The sequence below is a fragment of the Candoia aspera genome, chromosome 3 (assembly GCF_035149785.1).
Source record: "Candoia aspera isolate rCanAsp1 chromosome 3, rCanAsp1.hap2, whole genome shotgun sequence".
Lineage (NCBI taxonomy): Eukaryota > Metazoa > Chordata > Lepidosauria > Squamata > Boidae > Candoia > Candoia aspera.
In genome coordinates this window covers 33707074-33730193 of record NC_086155.1, presented here as the reverse complement: position 1 = coordinate 33730193, position 23120 = coordinate 33707074, and the positions used below count along the sequence as shown (strand labels likewise).

General features: G+C 40.3%; 1 protein-coding gene across 1 annotated transcript in view; it reads left to right on the top strand.

Moving 5' to 3' along the window:
- Positions 1–10947: 10947 nt before the first annotated feature.
- Positions 10948–23120, top strand: part of MMP24 (matrix metallopeptidase 24) — a 53188-nt gene continuing 41015 nt past the window's right edge. Inside the window, exon 1 of the mRNA XM_063297318.1 lies at positions 10948–11103. Coding sequence (XP_063153388.1) covers positions 10948–11103 — 156 coding nt within the window. The remainder of the gene's footprint in view (positions 11104–23120) is intronic.

Genomic DNA, 23120 nt, shown 5'->3' with positions numbered 1-23120 from the left:
TAGCTCATGGCATCATTGAGGTGCTCAAGGTCCAGCACCACGACAAGGTAACGATCCTTTGCTGAAGTTGTATGGACTACCAAGGAATAAATGCCATCTCAATTACAAATCAATACCCCCTCCCCCTAATATAGGACATGCTTTCGCACCTCTCCAAAGGGAAGGTGTTCACCAAACCTGACCTCAGAGAAGCCTATTTCCGAATTCGCATTCAGGAGGGGGATGAATGGAAAACAGCGTTTAACTGCCCTCTTGGTTCCTATCAATATAAAGTTCTCCCCTTTGGGTTGGCGGGGGCTCCTGGTGTCTTTATGCAGTATATCAATGAAGTCCTTCATGACCATTTGTACAAGGGAGTCCTGGTTTACCCGGACGACATTTTGATTTATTATGACAATCTCAAAGACCATGTTAAACTTGTGAAAAAGGTTTTGTCCAAAGTGAGGAATGCTAAACTTTATGCCAAACTTTCTAAATGTGACTCGACTCTTTGGGCTACTGTATATCCTCGAAAGGTGTTGAAATGGATCCTGCAAAGGTCCAGGACATTATGGGTTGGGAACCCCCGTGCACCCACCGCCAGCTTCAAAGTTTTCTCGGTTTCGCCAACTACTATCCAAATTTTATACCCCAATTTGCTCAAATTGCTTTACCTCTCACTGACTTATTAAAAACCAGGGGGAGGGGGGAAACCCGCAAAGTTACCTCCCCTGGAGCAAAACTTACATGGACTTCTGCCTGTCAGGCAGCTTTTGACAATTTGAAACTGCTTTTCACCCATGAACCTATTCTCGCCCACCCTGACCCAACTCAACCTTCCATTGTGCAAGCTGATGCTTCTGATTCAGCTCTTGGAGCTGTGCTCCTGTAAAAGGATGACACAGGTTTTGCTCGTCCCTGTGCTTATCTTTCCTGCAAGTTTTCTGACACTGAGTGTAATTGGCCCATTTGGGAGAAAGAGGCTTTTGCTGTCAAAACTGCTCTTACACACTGGAGGCATCTCTTGGAAGGTGCCCTTTCTCCTTTTGAGGTTTGGACTGATCATAAAAACCTCCAAGCCTTGCAAACTCCCAGAAAATTGAATGGAAAACAAATTCGCTGGGCTCAGTTTTTTAACCGTTTCAATTTTACCCTTAATTTCCTTCCAGGTAAAAAGAACTTTTTGGCTGATGCACTTTCTCGCCTCCCTCAATATCATACAGCACAAACACAAGTTGTGGACACTGTTTTCTCAAAACAGCAGCTTGGAATGGCATGCGTAATGTGCAAACAAGCGGCAGCCAGGAAAGTGAAAGTGCAGGCTGACTTAAAAGAGGAACTGCTTCAGGCGCTGCCAAACGATCCCTGGTTACAATGTAACCAGGCTCAACTGAAATTGACAATGTCTGGTACTCTAACGGCAGAATCTACATTCCTGAGTCTCTTCGCAAAACTGTTTTGCAGCGCTCCCATGATAGTAAATTTGCAGGTCATTTTGCCTTTACCAAAACCTTGCACTTGGTCAATTTTGGTGGCCCTTCCTTCAGGCTGACGTGCAATCGTACATCACATAATGCCACGTCTGTGCCCAGGCGAACAGGAAGGGGAGGAAACCACAAGGACTGCTCCAACCGGTAGCCTCCCCAAGGGCTCCCTGGAAGGAGATAGCCATGGATTTCATAGTGGATTTACCTGAGAGAATAAAACTGTCATTTGGACTGTCATTGACTTGTTTTCTAAGCAAGCTCATTTTATACCCTGCACTAAAATTCCAACAGCTCAGCAATTAGCCAAACTATTTCTCACGCACATCTACAAAATTCACCGGTGTCCCACGTGTGTAATTTCTGACAGAGGCGTCCAATTTACTTCTAAATTTTGGCACTCATTTTTGAAATTGATTGGGGTCCAACAATCTCTCAGCTCATCTAACCATCCTGCCGCTGACAGAGCGACTGAACGAGCTCAATCTACTATAGAGCAATTCCTACGCTGTTACATTAGTTTTCAACAAGACGATTGGGTGGACCTTCTCCCTTTTGCTGAGGTTGCTTACAATAATGCTGTTCATCAAAGCACTGACTTTTCTCCTTTCCACATTGTATACAGTCAGGACTTTGTTCCCATCCCTGAGCTCCAGCTGCATCCCTTGCCTGACTCTTCTGTGGCAGACTGGGCTGCACAGATCTCCACTAATTGGCCTGTCATCTGCCAGGTGCTTGATCACACTCATGAGACTCAGAAGAGGTTTGCTGACTGTCACAGATGCCCTGAGTGGAATTTCAAAGTGGGAGAGCTCGTTTACCTTTCCACCAAATTCTTACACTCCCAACAACCTTTGAAGAAACTTGTTCCCCAGTTTGTTGGACCATTTCCCATTACTAAGAATATTAACTCTGTGACTGTTCAATTGCAATTACCCCCCACCCTAAAAAGACTTCACCCTGTTTTTCATTGCAGCTTGCTTAAACCTGCACCGGAACATTCTAAGTGGCACAAGCCTGCAGTAACCCCTCCACCCATCATGATCGATGGCCACCAACATTTCAAAGTTAAGGACATTCTGGATTCTCAGTTCTTTCGCAAAACTTTACAGTACTTGATTCAATGGAAACATTTTCCAGATCCTGAGTGGGTTAATGCACATCATGTTAATGCTCCTCTATTAACCAGAAAGTTTCATGCTAAATATCCTTCTAAGCCTTCTCCTGGCTAATCTATTATTACAATTGATTCATTATTGCTTGCTCATATTTTATTATCATTAACAATTGCTTGGTTCAATTTTAGTATGTTTTGGTGGGGCGGTATGTCAGATTCCCTGATCAAAGGTTTCACAGAAACCCTTATCAGGACATCTCCCATTGTGTCATTCTCACAGGGTGCAGGATGGGAAGGAGGTGGAAGGGGGTATGTGAAGTTGGAATGTAAGGGGTTGTTTTGGCTATAAGCAGGTGCTGACAGAGAATATCTATTTAAAACCATGTCTCACGGAGTAGATTATGGCACCCCTAGGACCTTAACGAGCGAAAGTCAAAGATAAGGAAGAGTTCTGGAATGCTTTTTCACAAGCGAAAGTGAGATATGCAGACAGTTCTCAAGGGAAAGTAGAAGCAGCTGAAGGTTCAAATCAGCCGATTCAATGTGTAGGGAAATACTAATATCTTCAAATTTAGTACAAAAATAATAACAGGGAGAAAATTACTTATTCTCAACCCTCCTTAATATTTACCAGGAAAACAAAGTCCAAAACTAATTTTTAAAAAGTAATCCCAAAAATAACGATAAGCACCAAGAGAACCAGCTTCTCCTTGCTGTAGAAAGCCTCTCTCAGGATAAAAGGTAAAGAAATATAAACTTAAAAAAATATAAATTGGGTGATTTAGAAATGGGGTGGCTGGTCTTAGTGTCCCTTTAAGGCTACAGCACAGCTTGGAAAATGGTGACACCCTGCCTCCCTGTTTGCGATCTTCTGGCTAAAAACAGCCATCCAGAGGGCATGATTCCTGGTGTTTTCCTTTTTCCGGAAAACACTCCTGGGCTTCAGGAAAACCTGCCTGAGCCTGGAAAAACTGTCCTGTTGTCAGCTCTGCCTGCTGAGCCTGCAGGCACAGCTGTTCAGTCCGCCATGCCCCCACCGGAAGTCCCCATCTCTCTCACTGTTAACATAGATAGTTGACTCTGTAAAAGCTTAATTTGGTGAGTAATAGTTGTCCTCCCTGGGGATTTTTAAAATTCTTCCTTTCTTTTTATCTCATCCAAAATCATTTGTATTTTCTCTTGCCTTTCTGTTTAAATTCACTATTACATTGTATAAAATACCCTCTTAAAAAAGCTTTACTTACATCCCAAACCATCCTTACTTCTGTGCCTTTATTGAGATTATTCTCAAAAAATTCCTTAATTTCTTTTTAGAATCCTCCACTACTGTTTCCTTTTGTAACACCATCAAATTCAATCTCCACCTAAAAGATCCATTTTTCCTTTTAAAAGTTAAAGTCACTGGATTGTGATCTGAAAAAGTCTTTGGTAATGTCTCCACTTTATAAACATTAATAGCCAAAGTCTTAGAAATCCAAATCATATTTATTCTTGAAAAAGATCTACATCTTTCAGAAAAATAAGTATATTATTTTGAATCATCATTTTTGTATCTCCATGCATCAACAACCTCCAAATTATCCATTAAAAAAAATCTTTGGTAGTTTACCCTGTGTATTTTTAATATTTTTCTCAGAAGTTCTGTCTTTTTGTGGGGAAACCACTCCATTCCAGTCTCCCAGGAGACACCAATTTTCATTTGAACAATCCAATAATTTATGCATAATTCCTCTATAAAATGCTGTTTTATCTTCATTTGGGGCATAAATTCCCAATACCAAAGTCTTAGCCCCCATAGATTAATGTCCACCCCAACATATCTGCCATGATCATGAGTCAATATAAGTTTTGGATATAGTTGAGGATTTATATATAAAACATCTATAGCAATAAATCTGATGAAATGCCCTGATTTATAAGTTGTTCTAGTGAAGGTCTTTCTCCTAATTTGGCAGTTTTTCTTGTGGTTGCCATTATGAGAAAGTGAAGGTATGTCAATTACTTCAGTGAAAGTAAAAGGCAGCTTCTCCTTTTTCTGTTTCACTTTATCTTAAGCTCTTTAGTCCCAGTTAGTTCTCCATAGTTACAGTCTCACAGTTTAGCTCATATTATCCTTGTTTTGTAAAATCCACCAATTATCTACTGTCCTTAATAATAAATAATCAACATTCCCACAAAGGTCCAGTCTCTCTCAGTGTCATATTCCCCCCAATCCAGAAAATTAGAGACTTAATAACTTTTCTCTGATATCTTCTCTATGTTGTTCTGGAATTGCCCTAAATCTTACACAAAATTCTTTTGTATAAGATTTGAAGATACTTCAATTCTGTGTAAATTACCTACTTTAATGAAGGTAGTTTCATTAAAAATATATTTCTTTTGTTTTTTGAAATTACTGTTTCCTTTATTCATTTAAAACTTTCTTGAATTGCAATCTTGTTAAGCTTTTTACTGTTAAATTAAAATCATTTAAAATGGTCTTTTTCCCCCCTCTTCTTAATTTCAATAAGAAGGCAACTCACCGACAGCCTTTGATTTCACTGCTGTTCAGAATATCTCTTTTAGGTTGTAAATTAATTAAATCCAAAGGCTTAAGAAAGTGAGGCTTTTGCCAGTCAAACGTCCGTAAAGGCTGCACAGTGGTTAAGAGTGCATTGAAATTCCCTCAGCTCCCAAGCCGCTGAACTTGTGATCAACCACAAGAAACTCAATTCCTGTGGTCTCCTCACAAGGAGCAGCTCTTCCAGAGCCAAGTGGGTGATCCCTGGATCTCTCCTTTTCTCCTGAGAGATTTTCATCAGCCAGAACCTGGCTCATGGCTGGCGATTTCTCTGCAGTGCTGTCCCTGCTCATGGAGCTGCTCACACGGACATCTAACCCACCATCAGTCCTTACCCAGAAGACCAGTTTATCAACTTCAGATTTATTTTCTATTTCACTTCACTTTCCTCACAAATACAGATATCTGTGGCAATGACATACAGTAGCTTCACTCAAATTGTCAATAACAGTTTATGTTCTTCTCTTAAAAGTAATATAAACTGCCACTAGATTTGTAAGGAAAAATTTTCCCCATTTTTGAGAAAGAACAGTCACTGTACCAATTCTGGCACTGTACTATTATTTTAAGAAGCAGTATTTTAATCTACTATCCATAGATTGTAATTTTGTAATTTAACACACTTCGTTTTATTCTCCTCAGCATTAAGGAGAACTTTGAGTTAAAACTGTCTAAACTGAAGGTAAGTATTGGAAATTCACTGGAGAATAGCACCTTCCTTTCAAAGGAGCTGGATAGACAATCCTTTTGTATAAAACAATTCAGTACTTCTTTATTATGCTTTAAGAAATTGATCCTCAATTGTATCATTTCCCCACATTGCTCATACCATCAAGGACTTCCAGTGTATTTTCTCTCCCTCTTTCTCAATACACAAACATGTTGTTTTGAAGGCAATGTCCTCCAGCCCAAATCTTATCTCCCAAGCAATTAACAACACTTTCCTGATGGTATGTCAGCTTTCATTTACATATTTCCATGTATTGGTTGTGTTATCGATAACATGTCACCTGGGGTCAGTAATATTTTTATAATTAGCTTTAGTCTTCATTTGTGTAAATACAAGTTTCATTATTATTAATAAATTATTAATAAATGCTTTGGTGTTAACTAATCTTGGAATACTGTATATACAGTATGTTTGAAGACATACCTATATTCAGCAAAAGGGAAAAATGAGGAACTGGCACCTTTCCCACACTATCCTTCTAATCAGATGCTGCTAAACTGTTTAATGTGACTGCTTTCCATGAATTTTATCGAAAAATTAACGTTACTGAAGACTATTTGTCCCTAGAAGGTAACATCCCATATTCTATTATAGTGGGAACAGCTCAAGAACTGGTGAGATGTGGACGTTTGCCATAATGGCACTAGTGTTACATATTTTAAATGAAATCGCTTATACTCCTTACGTGTATTGTTCTTTTTCTGAGCAGGAGGTTTTCTAAACAGTACTATACTGCAGTCTGCCAACATGCTTTTAAGACCCAGGGCAGCACTGAAGATAAAAAAGACTATGCTGGATGTTGGCAGTTTGATTTGCAAAATGCCAGCTTCCTTTTGAAAAAAAATTAAAGGGATTTTTAATGTAAAAGATCAGATGGGGTAGGAAGTACCAGTGGAGCTCCCCATAGATGTTTTGGAGCTCCTAGGCTCATTTAGGGATGCTTGATATAGGGGAGGAAAAAATTCTGAATAAAAGCCTCCCATAGGTAACTTCTAGCTTCTAGGTCAGCAAGGTTCAGCAATGGACAGTTAACATGAGTTCATCTGTTGGCATGACTAACGTTTATATAAATAGCGGATGGGTTTGTCTGAGTATGCTCATTAAATTATATTTGCATTCTTTGCAAGATAAAACCAGGTATTTAGAGTATTGTATTAATGGGGCTACTTGCAAAATTTTCCTGTTCCATTTCAAGAGCTAGCTAGATTTATTTATATGGCCATCCAACTCACAACAATGACTCTAGGTGGCACATAAGTTTAAAACAACAATATAACAATTCAAACCACAATGTCCAAAACAATCACAATTTATTTTTTTTTAAAATAGCATATTCTGATGTTTATAGAAAATTAATGAAATACAGTACCCAATCTACTGGAAATAACAGATAGTATAGCACTTAAAGTGTCAGAGTGGGACTAGGGGGGACTTGACCATGGACATTTTTGAGTGCCTCTGACCCCATCACTCTCTCTCACCCCAACCTGTCTTAAGATCCTTGTGAGAATTTGCAAAGGGGAGGCCTATAACCTGCTCAGAGCTGCCATAGGAAAGTGGGAGAGAAGTCTAATAAATAAATCCACCCAAGTAATTAGATGCTATAATTGGTGTAAGAAGGTGGATAAGAGGGTCAATAATGGAAAAATTAGTCAAGTTAGAATGACATTTGATAAATAAGATACTAAAACATAACTTTTAGTCTGGGTTCCTAATCTTTAGACATACATGATTATACTTTCAAGCTTTTATTTCAAGTTTTCAAGATTTTATTACATCATGATGAAAGTCTCTGCTTTTTGTTGTCTGTGTTATCTCCAACATATACTGCGAATCATGGGCTTAGTTTTTCCAAAACTGTTTGGGAGTCTTGTGATTGCAGATTTCTTCAATAATGCAAACACATGCCTTTATTTTACAAACTGGGTGGATAAATACTGGCCAGCTTCCTGGTGGAGGGAGAGGCAAAAACACAGTATTTGCTGATCACCCCTGCAGCTTTCTGCACCACCTCTCACATTGCTGCAGCAAGCTCCTGAATCCTCCACAGTCACTTTTCATGGGCACAAAGAGCTGCAGGGATGAATTGCAGAGATGGCCTTTCTCCCCACCTAAGAGGAACTGTAAGTGCTTCTCTAATCCAATCCAATCCATAAGACTTACTTTGCAAAATGTGAAATCATATCATTTTCACTATAAGCAGTTTAGTACAATATCTGGCTTACTGATTGAGGAAGGAAAGGAATTCCCATGCTATAAATTAATCTCTTAAAAAGGCAGATAGCTTTGTCCATCGAAGACTATAAGTATTATCAATTTGGAAGTCTTTTTTGGAATTCCATTTAAACAGGATTTTAACACTGAATCCATTGACTATGGCAGAAATGTCATCTTTTCATGATTAGATATTGTAGTCTCAGTTCACATAAATATTAATATCTCCCAATTAGAAGTAATATATTGAGAAGAAATGCCTACAAGCTAACAGGCTGATAAGAAGGCATTAAAATGTACTAGAAGTAACCAGCATTACTTTAAACTTGCAGGTTGTTTTAAGTACTTTTAAAGTAAAATACTTTCAAAGTATTTAAAAAATCTAAAATTAAACCCAATATCTAAAAACAATTTTAAAAACACCAAATCCAGATGATCTCAACATTCAGGCTAGCACATTCATCTTTTTGTTAAATGTAAATTCCACAAAACATTCTAAAGACCCATGTAAATAGTAGCTAATGCTGCTTCAAATATATATATCCCCAAAAATCCTGCTTTATTATTTGCTTAGAGACATTATGACATTTTTCATGTCCAAAATTAAATAAAATCATGTAGAGAAAAGTTGGCCATAATTTTGCATACTGACTGTAGTCCCAATACTTAGTTTTTCTTTAAAATTATGACTGGGCTGCTTTCATGTGCAGTTGTCTAAACCCTATATTAATAGGGAAGGGGACAAATAATTTATGAAAAAGGTTTTGGATTACTTTTAGAAAATGCTCATGAATTTATTGAGTCTCCTTAAAAATCTTTATAACATTAAAGGCGTCTATCACAGGCATTTGATATATCCATGATAAAATCATTCTCTCATATTTAGATTGTTAAAAAACAGTCATATGATATTCCTGGGTTGCTATTTTTCCATTATAAAGTATCAGATAAAGTGGATTTTATTCCATTAACGCTTATGCTGTAATACATGTACATTTTTTAGGGTGCCATAATACTGTGTCAGTCTTTATAGGTTAACTTACAGGATAACTTCTATTTCCAAGAATATCTGCATTCACAACCCTTCAACATTTTATGCTTGAGTAAATGAGTTACGAATACTTATCACATCTGCACAAGGCTAAATACTCTCTTCTTATTTATTCAACCTATATACTGAATATATATTGAGGAAGGTTTCTCAAAAAAATAAGCAGGGTTCTAAAACTGGAGGAAGAAACATCATAACCTGCGCTATGCTGATGATACTGCTCTGATAGCTGAAAATGCAAATGAACTGGAAGTTCTAGTAAGGAAAGTGGAGCACAGTGAACAAATGAGACTAAGGTTAAATCTAAAGAAGACCAAACTAATGACAACAGGTACAGCAACCACCTTGGAATTGACAGTGAAGAAGTGGCAGATAGCCTTTTGCCTTTTAGGATTGACTCTCAACAGTAAAGGAATCAGCAGTCAAGAAATACATCACTGACTAGTATGTGGTAGGGTAGCAATGAAGACCTTGGAAAAGATATTCAGAGGCTAGAATTGTGCAAGCCACAGTACTCCCTGTGACACTCCAGGGAAGTGAAAGTTGAAATTTGAAAAAGCAGGAGCTCACCGGAGAAGTCTATAATACTGAGCAAGGTGACAGGAAAGAGAAGAAAAGAATGACCAGCAACAAGGTGGATGGACTCAGTTTACAGCGGTGATGGGTGCACCATTGGAATACTTGAAGGACCAGGTTGGAAACAGATATTTTTGGAGGTCTGTCTGTGTTTGCTAAGAGATGACACCAACTCAATGGCACATAATCACATGTACCATCCATATAAAACTGAACAACCTGCTTTTCAGGAAAAAAAAAAGTCTCCCAAATGAAGCCCTGCTCCTGGTGACTACATGGAAATAATCAGCTAGTTGTGGCAACAATACAGAACAGGTTTGCCATTCCCTTCTATATTTTTCCATTTCCTATCGAGCCTACAGCCCTAAGATTTCCTGGTGTTCTCCCTTCCAAGTACAAACCAGGCTTGATCCTGTCTAGCTTTTTCAAAGTTAGCCAAGGTTGGCTAGGGGCTTTTACTTGCTGTATGCACAATACTCAGTTACAAAAAAAGCAAATATCTTCACAATTAGCCATGCCATCTCAGAGGAATAAAGTAATAAAGTTCTGGATTAGTTTTAGCTTATTTCCTAGAACCAAAGGGGCAAATCTTCATAATTAAACTTATTTCAATGGCTCTGCTATCATAATTGTTGTCGGAATTAGGGGCGTTTAGGAGAAACAAAGAATTTCCTTAATAATGTGAAAGTACTGAAAATGTTGGTAATGGATTTTAAGGCTGAGGCTGAAGCCCCAAGCAGGCAGACTTGATAGGAAGCCCTGCCACATACAGCATCCTTCTGTTGAGGACATCTGCATAGGACTGAGCTGTTTGAGTTTGTACAGCTCACCAGGTTGCAACGGAAGATTGCTTCAATTTAATTAATTCAAAAACTGCGTGTTGCCGCCCGTACTTTTAACAGCAACTTCTAATGATTTCCCGGCCATCGGAATCCGCATGTCCAAGCTAACTTTTCACATACTCAAATCAGCGGGTTCTGTTGCTAACGCTTTTTGCTTTTGCTGCTGAGATCTGCCCGCGCCCATCCAACCTATTTCCGTAATTTCGTCTATAACTCCAGTTGGCTTAGCTCCCTCTCTTTCGCCACACCAACTCCTCCCGCCCCTTAAAGACTTTGTTATTACCTCAAAGAACTGAGCGGGGTTGAGTTGCATCGCATCCTCATCCCACCTCTCTGGCCGGAGCGCATGCGCGGTCGGCCAGGCCCTGCTCTCCCTGCCTGAGCAGGTGCAGGGATGGGCCCCGCTATGGAGCGGAGGCAGCGAGGATGCTGCGGAGCCCCAGCCTGGGGGTGCCGTCGCCTGCTGCCCTTTCTCAGCGCCCTGCTCTGCGCTTGTGGAGACACTAGCGTCGGTCCGGTAGGGACGGGGAGCAGCGAACTGCCAGCTATGGTGGGTGTTGTGAGGGGCAAATAAAAAGAGCAGGGGGCCGCCCGGAGCGTCTTTCCATTGCGGCGGGGGGGGGGACGCAGCCGGGCGTCGCCTCCCCACCTCACGCGGTCTCAGTCTGGCCCGCGCAAGCTGCTCACCAGGCTGGGCTGAAGGAAAGACAGGTTGAGTCATCCCTGGGCGATGATGGGCGATGGAGCCAGCCATCCCAATTAGCCTTCTCCTGTCTGGTTATCTGGGAGGGGTTGGTGGAGATGTGCCCCCTTTCTCCGCAAGCACGGCGCTGTCCTTACCTAAATGAGGGGGGCAGATCGTGGCGGCCCCAGTGCTTTGGTGGTGGTGGCCGTGGCTGCGGCGATCTTCCTATTTCCCTCTGTTACGAGGAGGAAGGGGGGGAAGGGGGGATAACAAGGACAGAGAACATTTGGTTGGGTACCACCATCCTGAATGGGTTGGAGGACTTCACACAGAGGCAGTGGGCAGTGATGCAAAACAGTGGAGGGCTGAGTGCCTTTCTCCCAGCAGGAAACAAGTGATGGTGATACTGCAGGTCAGGGGAAAGCTCAGGTAATTGAAGCTCAGGGGTTCAGCGAATGTAAAAGTGAATGATTTCATAGACATATGAACTCCGACAAACGAGCCATTCTTTGGTGGGGTGGAGTGGTAGTTCTGGTGGACTGAAAACATTATTTTCTGTATATCCCTAAGGATATGCTTCCAGTTTTCTATGGATTGACCTGGTAATATATCACTGTATCTACACATTATTGGATCTGTTGTTATTGCCTTTGTGGTAAGCAGTAGAAAAAACACAAAAAGGAAGTGTAGCTATATCTTAGGATAGATTGGTTTTTTGTTTGATAGCTATTGATGATGTGCTGATGTTAGTGTGCAATGATATTTCTTAGCCTTTCTGCAAGCTTTGATGGCATTGTGTGAGGCTGCTTCCAGTTGTATCAGCTCAAACAAACAAAAACCATGATGAAAATGCTGCTATTGAAGATATGCAGTGGGAATAGAGTAATAAAGGAAGACCTACTAAATGCCACTTGTATGACTTGGATATTTACATGGATAGCACACATTTCTAGTATCTAAGACAGTATAAAGAGGGTGCAATTTTGTTTCTATGAGAAACAGTGTTCTCAAATATACTAATTTTAAAGTGGTATGTTTGTACGATGGATCCTGTGAATAATAGGAAAAGGTAAACAACGTCCATTCCCTGACTCTTATTGCTTGCATTTTTGCCTTGGTTCTCGTGATAAACTAAGGAGATACAACAAGTTACAGAGGAGTGGTGGCTAGGCCAACTAACCTATACATAATTCTTAATGCATGACTAGTCTGTTCATAAGACTGAAACTACGAATGGAAGCTGATGCCATATCCCAAAGGTCTTGCAATATGCTGCTCAGTAAACTTATTCTGAAACTAAGGAAACTTCCTAAAACAGTTTGAAATAAATACTTGGCAGGGGAGAAGGTCTTCTGTTCAAAAAGGTTAATTTTTCTGTAGACATGCCAAAAATAGTTACTTGAATCACATCTTTTATATTAATTAACAAAAAGAAGTTCCTCTGTTAAAATGTGAAACAAATATTGTGGCTATATTTAATTTAGTGGAAAAAGAGTTGATATATACTGATTACAAAATGATTCATGTGGGTGCTTTATGCAAGTGAGGGGAGGAGATGAATAGAGCCAGTTTGATCTAGTGGTTAAGGTGCTGGGCTAGAAACAAGGAGACCGTGAGTTCTAGTCCCACCTTAGGCGTGAAAGCCAGCTGGGTGACCTTGGCCCAGTCATTCTCTCTCAGCCAAACTCACCTCACAGGGTTGTTGTTGTGGGGAAAATAGGAGGAGAAAGGAGTATTAGGTATGTTTGCCACCTTGAGTTATTTATAAAAATAATAAAGGCGGAATAAAAATAAAATTAATTAATCAATTAATTAATGGTTTAGATGTGCCTTCAGTATGGTTCATTTTTTGGTCTAAGCCTAGAAGAAGTTATATTTTGCCTCCCCTTGACATAAATGGAGTATATTAAGCATAAATAACCTGACTAAATTTCTCTGGATAGAAATAAATGATTCTGCAAGCACAGAAATTGCTGCAGTATGTAGGCTTTTCCAGTAATAGTTTTGTTTGACAACTAACTATATTCACACATTTAACCTCATATATATATAAATAAACAGTCTAGTTATTTGATATGGGGAACAATTGGATGAGGAAGAAAGAAGATACATAAAAATAAGTGTTATATTTTTTACTGAAAACTACCGTAGTTATATTCTAAGTACTTTTTTCGTGTAGCTAGCAGTACACATTTGAGTGATGCCCTTATTCATCCCTAAACACTTTAAGCATTAGCTGCTTGAACTCTAGAAGCAGCTGTTCTCATTTTAATGCAAATAATAGGAAATGACTAACATAATTTGATAGTATATTGTGGAAATATTCTCTGGAACACTATTTAAATATAGCAATATTTGGATGAATTGGCTGTGGAGTATTGAATTCTGTTCTAGTTTGTCAACATGTAGACCTTTCTCTGCTACTCAACTCTGCTACTTACTCTGCTAGATCTACTCAACATTCAGGTATAGGCTCATCTTCTATTGCATTACAGAGATACCATGTTATAGCCTTTTAAGAAAAGCACAAGACAACATCAACAATAGAACCAATAGAAATGAGAAATGAATGTATTGCCTAGGGAACATTACTCAGAAGAGCTTTATAAGTGGGATTGTGAGAAGAATTGGTAAATGGGAAGAAGGGTAGCCTATTGTTCAAAGAATCATTTAATATAAATTGAAACACTAGTTGAATTCATATATAATGCTAAATCAGAATTTTTTAAATTAAGGCTTGTTGAACAAGCTATAGTTGATGCATTCACATAATGTGAAGCCATCATGGTTGAGTTCACACATTTTGCTAATCTGAAAACAAAGAATTATGAGTAAATCAGGTCCTTAGGTTAGTCTACAATAGCTTGATGTAACAACTCCTTTTTTCCCCTGCCATGTGGTCCAATAACTAGTTGCCTTCACTAGAAAGAACCTGAGATAGTCACTAGTTTGAATGAGTGTATTCTTTCTACAACTTTATATTGGCCAGTATAGAATACATGTAAGTTGGCATCTTCCTTACCAATTTGTCTCTATAAATATTCAGATAAGCTCTGTACGTACTTTCAGAAAAGTTTTTTATGCTTAAATACATGAAAATACATTTTCTAAAGAGTACCCTGATTTTGGAACACCTTCTGACATGAAGTTCAACTGGAACCAACTTTGCAAATCTTTTCACACTTGGTCAAGGCATTTTTATTTATCAAGGCACTTTAAGCTGATGTCATTGCCTCCATCTTCATCACAGTTTGATAATGCTACTGCATTTGTCTATAGTATAGATGCATGAAATACATTTAGCAATTAGTAGGCTGTGCAGTTCTTCAGATTCAGTATCCAAAAGGTACTTTGGAGTTGGGGACGCAAACATAACTTTTGTCTGTGACAGCTGAAAGCTGCTGGGTCGTGTCCTGGGATTTCATGGTGGTTTTAAGGTGCTGCAGACAGGTGCTGCATTTGCACTTCCTCATGCTCTGAACCACTTTCTGGAGATTGAAGCTGAAGAAGTGCAGAGCTCTAGTGATTAGCCTTTGGTGTTATTCTTTGTATTCATTTGTTAAGTAGCAATGTACTACTTGTAGATTGAAGCAATAGATCAAAGAACGTGCATTGCAATTGTTTGTCTACATTAAAATTAAATAGCATGCACCCAATTTTTTCATCAATTGGCAGACAACCTTTGAAGTGCCCTAGAAGCAATTTTTATATTGTAATCAATATTTTCTTCCAAAGTAATATAGCACAAGATGTAATTCTAAAGAAGTAGTTAACTAGTTGCAATGGACAATTATTTTTTACTATTTTGTGTAAGATCTGCTAATTTCTCTATTGATAATTTGACTAAAACTGATAGAATATTTTAAAAGATACAGAACATAAAAGGCACAAAACAAATGTTATATGCATATACCTTGTTATTGTGGAACAGCTTTATTTTTGCTTTAGGCCATAATGCAGATCTGTGAACATTTATTGTAATGGAGCAATGGGTTTTACACTTCTAGATGCTGTTCACAATTCTGTTATTTTGAAAAGCATGTATTCTTCACTACAGTATCTGTAAAGCCTTCTCTGTCAAAAACTCCTATAAAGTTGGTTCTGTTCAATAGAAAACTGCATTATAATCCTTCCCACAAGCCAACTGGGGATTTGAACTGATACAATTTTTGGTGAGGATAAGTTTTGTAGACTGGTTAATTATTTTCAGTGACATATCTGTCTGCAAAGCTAGCCTAATATCCTACTTCATGGTATTATGCTGGCACAGCAGTCAGTATATTCCAAAGAGACTTGTCTGCTGATGCGGCAAGTATTAGGACTGGGTTGTTAGTCATTGAGGCATACAATTGAAAATGCACTGTGCCCAGAGTTTACACTATAGTTTAATTATTTTAATAGCTATAAAACTGAAATGGTTGCAAACCAGTAGAGTATGTCCTGTTCAATCTGCTGATCAGTTCTGCTGCTGACAAAAGCTTTGCAACAAAGAAGTTGGGAAATGCATTTGCACATTATAGGTTGAGGAAGATATGGCTTTACCTTGGGAACTGCTTATGGTAATTTTTATATTTTGGGTTTAATCCACACCTAACTATGACATAGGAAATCTTTGCATTTGATTTCACATCTCAGATATATACAAAAACTTTATTCTCTTCATCCTACAAATGGTAATTATAATGGCACAGTTTATGAAGAACCTTTAAGATCGCTAGAATAATGAATATGAAGGGCCTTGTGATGTACAGTACATCAGAATTGCTTATGCTTTGTAATTGTACTGCTTAGTTTTTAAAGAACTATTTAAGGTCTGTTTATAATCTTAAGAGAATTTTAAGTTCCTGACCTTTAAATACCAAACCCTGTTACCATAACACAAATGGATTTTCAAATTTGCTTTTGTTTCAAAAACCATTTGCTATCTATCCTGGATTGGGGGAGGTTACTTTTGTTTGAAAAACATAAACACAGAGCCCCTTTAGGCACATGAACCAAGATTTTAGCTATAGTCATTCATATAATGCCTAATAAAACATTAAAGAACGTTACCACCCATGTATGGATTTTTAGTTTATGTTTAAGATTTGCTCTCATAATGTTTCTAATTTTGATCAAGATGTCTTAATCTGATTACGACTCTGTTTGATAATTATTCTAAAGTATTCGAAGAAGTAAATAAATGATGGTAGTTCTTATTTTAATGATGAAAAAATTGACATTGCTCAGAGTTGGACTGGCTGGGCTGGTCCTTCGGAAGTGATAGAGATATATCCGAGCCCTGTTATATAGGAGGAGTTTGAGCTGGCTGATCAGGAGGAAGCGGACAGGGTTCTCACAGCTGTGAGCTCAGCTACCTGTGTTCTGGACCCATGCCCCACCTGGTTGGTCAAGGCCTCCTGAGAAGTGGCAGCAGTTGGGTCTGAATGGTAGTTAATGCCTCTTTGTGGGAGGGGGTAGTACTGCCTGTTTTGAAGGAGACAGTGGTACACCCCCTTCTCAAGAGGCTATCCTTGTACAACTTTCATCCAGTCTCCAGGGTGATTGGTGTTCAGCTGCAGAGGGCCCTGGATGAAGCAGATTCTCTGGATCCTTTTCAGTCTGGGTTCAGTGTGGGATACAGTACTGAGACCGTGTTGATTGTGTATGCTGATGACCTTTGGAGGGATCAGGACAGAGGTGGTGCAACCGTCCTGTTCCTCCTAGATCTTTCAGCAGCTATCGATATCATCGACCATGGTACCCTTCTGGATTGACTCCTGGGATTGGGAGTGGAAGGCAGTGTTTTGCAGTGTTTCTCCTCCTTTCTCTGTGGCTGGTTCCAGTCAGTGTTGGGGGAAAGGTCAAGCTCTAGGCCCCGGCGGTGTGGGGTGCCTCAGAGCTCAGGTCTCTTGCCTCTCCTCTTTAACAGCTACATGAAACTGCTGGGTGAGGTCATTCAAAAGCACAGGGTGCAGTATCATCAGTATGTTGATGATTCCCAGTTACAGTATACATCCCCACCCTGGGCTGATGGGTGATGCTGTTGCAGTGCTGGCCCAGAGTCTGGAGGCTGGGAGGGTCTGGATGGGGAGGAACTGACTCTGACTCAACCCTGTCAAAAGAGAGCCCCTTTGGCTTTTTGCCCTCCAGGTGATGTGTCATTTTTGACTCTAGATGGGGTGGCACTCCCCTGGACTGAGTTGATCTACAGTTTGGGGATTGTCTTAGACTCATAGCTTCTGCTCGTGCAAGTGGCAGCTGTGGTTAGGGGTATCTTTGCACAGATTCAGCTTGTGTACCATTGTGCTTTTTCCTGGACTGGGTGACCTTGTGCATGATCACTCATGCTTTGGTTACTTCCGGATTGGACTATTGCAATGTGTTCTACATGGGGTTGCCCTTGAAGACCACCTGGAAGCTACAGCTGGTCCAGAATGTGGCACAGTGCTGGGCACCCCTAGGTTCACCTGTTACAACTCTGTTGGGTGAGGTAAACTGGCTCCCAATTTTCTTCAAGGCATAATTCAAGGTGTTGGTTATGACCTTTAAAGCCTTACATGGCACAGGGCCTGGTTACTTGTTGGACCACCTCTTCCTGAGGGTTTCTGACAATCCCACCAGATCGGATACATTAAGCATGCTCCTGGTCCCTTCCTATAAATGTTGCCATCTTAGGAGACCTAGGTAGCATGCCTTTCCCATGGCAGCCCCTGCCTTATTGAACACCCTTCCCCTTGAGATCTGGTAGGCCCCTACCCTTTTTTTTAAAAAGCCATGAAAAGCTGGCTTTTCCCCCACGCGTTGGGATAGGATGAAGCCAGAGTTGGAAGAGAGTGTTGGGGTTGTATCAAGGGAGTTTGGTTGTGGTGCCTGGTTTTTCTGTTTCTGTTTTCATTGTTTTTTGCTTTTAACTTTTTTGTATGATGCTGTTTTTACATTATGTTGTGAGCCACCCAGAGTTCTGGTTTTAAGATGACAACCATACAAGTATTTTAAATAAATAAATACTAGATCATTATAATAGACTTATTACTTGATACCAAAGTTCAGTATTAAAAACCTGAGAATAATTGCTTTTAGATACTTAGCGTCCTTGTCTCTACTCTTGCCTTTCCCAAAGGTCATAATAAGACCTTGATATTCCATTTAGTGCAAGCAAATTAAAATGCTTATCTAGGAATAATATGCTTTTATTATCTTCTGAAGGGACAAATAAAGGCCCTTCTCCATTATCTCTAAATGGACGGTCATGTATAAGGAAACCAAGGTGGTACTCATGTCAGGATATTCTAGGATGGGGAAGTGATTAGTCAGCATTTTAAAGAACCATACAGGGGACAAAGTGCCTTTGTACGTGCAAAAGATGTAAAATTGAACCTTATAAGGCAAAACCATACATTGAACCAATGAGAAATGGACACATTGTGCCATCTGTAACCATCCTGTTGCTAGTTTCTGCTCCTATAGGACAGATAAAACAATTGTTGCTGAATAAACTTTTCTCTTTACCTGTTGGCCTCCTCTACTGGTAGTCCTCGCTTAACAATGGTAACTGGGACCTGGGACCGGAATTTCCATCACTAAGTGATGTGGTCATAAAGCACTATCTTGTAACTGCATTGTTTAGTGACAGCTGTTGTCACCATTAAGAGAGGATTGCATGTCATTAAGTGAGTCCCAGGTGGCTTGCAGGCAGGCTGATAAGTGGCTGCTGCTGGGTGGGGGAGGTTGCGCGGGTGGCTGGGGAAGCCCAGTGTGAGTGCAGTGGGGCTAGGGGTGGCTGCTACCAGGCAGGGGTGTGTGTGTGGGTAGCCAGTGAGGTGAGGTGAGGTGCAGCACAAGTGTGGCAGGGCCAGGATTGGCTGCAAATGGGTAGGGGAGGGTGTGTGGGTGACCTGGGAGGTGCGGCACAAGCACGATGGGGCCAGGGATGGCTGCTGTCAGGTGGGCGAGGGTGTGAGCAACTTACCAGAGCAACTTGCAACCTTTGCTGCCAGCTTCTCTGTTGACTTTGCTTGTAGGAAGTCAGCAGGGAAGGTCACAAATGACAATCACTTGACCGCGGGATGCTGCATCCATTGTAAGTGCAAGCTGGTTGCCAAACAACCAGATCGTGATCACATGACCATGGGGGTGTTGGGATGGCCAGAAGTTTGAGGACTGCTCGTAAATACCACTTGTTCAAGCCCGTCATAACTTTGAATGGTCATTGTACGAGTAGTCGATAAACGAGGACTACCTGTATTCATTGGACATGGAATGATTATTCCACAACAACTTGGTATTAGAAGTGGAATCAGAAGTGGTAGTCAATAAGTACTTGGGAAATAGGATCTGGTGCCCTGAGTGATTTTGTTCTTATTACCTTTCCATTGTTGACCCCTTCACTTTTCCCACCTCAGTAAAGAGAATTCTGTAAAGAAATGTGTGCTGTCTGAGATCCAGAGACCCTTTCCCAAATCATGAGAGTGAGTCAGAGAAACTCATAGAAGCCAGTGGATCCACCTCAGTCTTTACTCCTTCCAGCAAAATAGGGTCACATGGCTCCAGATTTTCAAAGTGGAAACCAGTCCACTTTGCTAAATTCATGAAAGCTAGTTGGGAAAGCCAAACTCATAATGAAATGCTGAGTGTTGCTATTCATTGTGCTAGAAAATTGGAAACCAAGAAGGAAAATCCCCTTTTTGGGGGAGATGGGTGATGATAGAAATTTTTAAAATTAATTAATTAATTAATTAATAAAGAATGCTTTGTGGCACTCCAAACCATGTCCCTGCAACAAATGGAAGTCCTCATTCTAACTATAGTGTTCAAAATTTCCCCCTTGTGACAGAGGATGGGGGTGCTGTGGTTTTGCTTTTGGCTTGGAGGCTGCAGCCAATCATACAAACAAGCTTGTGTTGGGTGTGAAAAATGGGACTATGCAAAGCCTCCTCAAATGGTGTTGTCTTCCAGCCTCAACAATCTGTGGTGGAGATGGGACTTGCCCAATAGGGCTGCCTCAGGAGACCTCTGTTTCCTCTTTGACTGCTTGATTTTGCTGCCTCTGTCTCTCTCCCCGTTTTACAGGATGCTGCCTTGTCTGTTTCTTCACTCCCAGCCACACCTCTTGTGGCAACACAATACCATAACTGCTGCTGTGAGGATGGGGAGTCAATCCCTGTGTCATCAGGCTAGCACCCCAGCGTCTATTGTAATCAGCCTTTGTCTAAGGAGCAGGCTTTCTTTTGGGTACTCATTTCCCTGTAAATTTATTGGGAAGGGATTTGCTTTGTAAGCTTGGGGATGTTGGTATTTTCTGTATTATTCTGAATTATGGCTGTCCCAGAGGAACACCATAATTCAGCTCTTGCTCTGACCTCTACTCTGGCTTCCCTTTCCTCCCTCTTTCTTATTTTATCCCCTGATTTACCACACTTTGCTCTTGCCTGTAGACCATTCATCTTGTGGGTTACCTCCAAAATTGAATATGGCTTGGTCAAAGCAGCACAACCAATTGTTGTCATATTAAAACCTAGTGCACTTGTCTCTCAGATTCTTAGATATCCACTGACTAAAGCTGCTATGGAAAGACTGTAACCCATTATTACTGAACTAAAATAGCAAAATATTTTGGTGCCCACTTCCAGTCCCTGTAACATTCCTATCCTTGCTGTCAAGAAGCCATACCAGAAGGAGGGGGATTCAGTCCACTACCATCTGGTTCAAGATCCAAGAAACATCAGTGTTATTGTTTGATTCATTTTTCCTCTTGTGCCCAATCCAGCTACTATTTTGAGTGGTATTCCACTGACAGTTTCTCATTTTACAATGATCGACTTGTGTTCTGTTCTCTTTTCAAGACCATACACTCTGATTTGCAATATCTTTTTGTTTTTACCTTTAATGGTGAGCCACTCACTTAAATCAGAATCCTTCCTGGCTATTCGAAGAGTCCTGTGCTGTATGTATCTGTACTCCATGCTGAGTACGTGCTAGCTACCCTTTCACTTCCATATCAGTCTGTCACTTTACAGTATGTTGACGATCTCCTGGCTGCAGACGGTGAAGATGCCTGTGTTAAAGATTCTGTTGTACTTGTATACCATCTAGCATACCATGGACATAAAGCTAATTTACAGAATTGCTGTTTTTAAAATCTTACGTTCTCTGGGTCATTTGATTTCACAGTGTGAGCTTCAATCTCCTGAGTAGTTCCAGGCTATACTACCTCCTATCAATGAAAAAGAAATATGTTCTTTTCTTGGCCAGGTTGGATTTTGGTGTCCCTGGATTTTAGACTTTGCTTCTGAAGTTCAACTCTTCCAGTCTATTCTTTGAACAGATGCCTCTTTTCTTTGGACTGAGGAGCATGACCAAGTATTTTGTCATTTGAAGCAGGCATTGGCTTCTGCCCCTGCCCTTGGTCTCTCTGGTTATTCTTTCCTCTTTATCTTGTTTAGTCATGAACATGAGATGTAGTCTGTGGTGTCCTTGTTCAACCTCATGGTGACTATCTTCACCCAGTGCTGTACTACATTTACAAGCTTGATGTGGTTGCCACTGCCCCCCCCCATCTCTATGCTATTCAAGCTGCGGCCCTTTTAGTGGACAAATTCTCTGAACTTGTTATGGGATCTGCCCTAACCATATGTGGCTCCCCATGTGGTGGTACCCTCCTGTCTCATTACTTTGCCTTGCCCTTGACTCCCCTACAGCTGAGCAATTTGGAATTATGCTCCTGAACTCTCCAGTTGTTACTGTTATCCATGTTTCCTCCCATGATCCCACCTCTCTTTTACCCCATCTCCTTTGAAATGTTTTATGATTACGATTGTCTTCTTTTAACTGCTGCTGAACTTCTTCCTCACCACAATGTTCATTAAAACCCCACTGCAAGTACTGATTTTTAATTTTATACCGATGGCTCTTCTTACCATACTCCTCATGGGAAACAGGATTCTGGATATTTATTTGTTTATTTATTTATTTATCAAATTTATTCTCTGCCCATCTCACTCAAAGAGTGACTCAGGGCGGGTTACATAAAACAGGAGTAAAACATTAATTAAATACAATAAAACAGTAAAACAGTAAAACGGTACAATAAAAACAGTCTTCTTAATAAATAATGAATTCTAAAAAGATGGCTAGTAAAAAGTTATTGATTTAAATATGTGGGTATGTACTCCTTTTGAATGTGTTAAATCAGGTCCTTTGCCTCCTTTTGTCTCTGCTCAAGTTGCTGAGTTACATGCTGTGACTTGAGCTTGTCTTTTAGCCTCTGGTTCCTCTGTTAATATTTATATTGATAGCTGTTATTGTTTTGACACTGTATATCATTGTGGCCAACTTCGGCAAAATCATGGGTTTCTCACATCCTCTGGTTCTTTGGTTCAGAATGCTGACTTTGTTTCCATTTTACTGATGCTATTCTTCTCCCCCCTGCTGCTGCTGCTGCTGCTAAAATAAAAGGCCATTCTCAATGGCAATGAACTTGCTGATTCTTGCACTAAATATACTGTGTTCTGGTCTCCTGTGGTTTCTATACAGAGTACTTCCCTACTTCTTTCTTATCTTCTTTGCTGTCTGCTCAAAAACTGGACCCAGCCTGGAAGGACTAGATTCAGACAGCGTACTTTCTTGGCCCCTGTGGAGCTCTTCAGGCTCTGGATGGTCTCCTGGTAGATCCATTTCCTTTCTTTTTTCCTTTTGTCCTCTCAGCCCATTTTATTGGACCTGCAAACAAAGGGAGGATGTGAAATGAAATTGAAAAAATTGGTGGGCATTTGGGATCGTATCAGTATTACAACAAGTGGTCTGGATTTGTCCTGAATACCTACAACACAATGTTGGGAGCCCTTACAGCTTCCTTCACTGTCTCTTGCCTTGTCAAAAGGACCCTTTCTTGTTCAGGATCA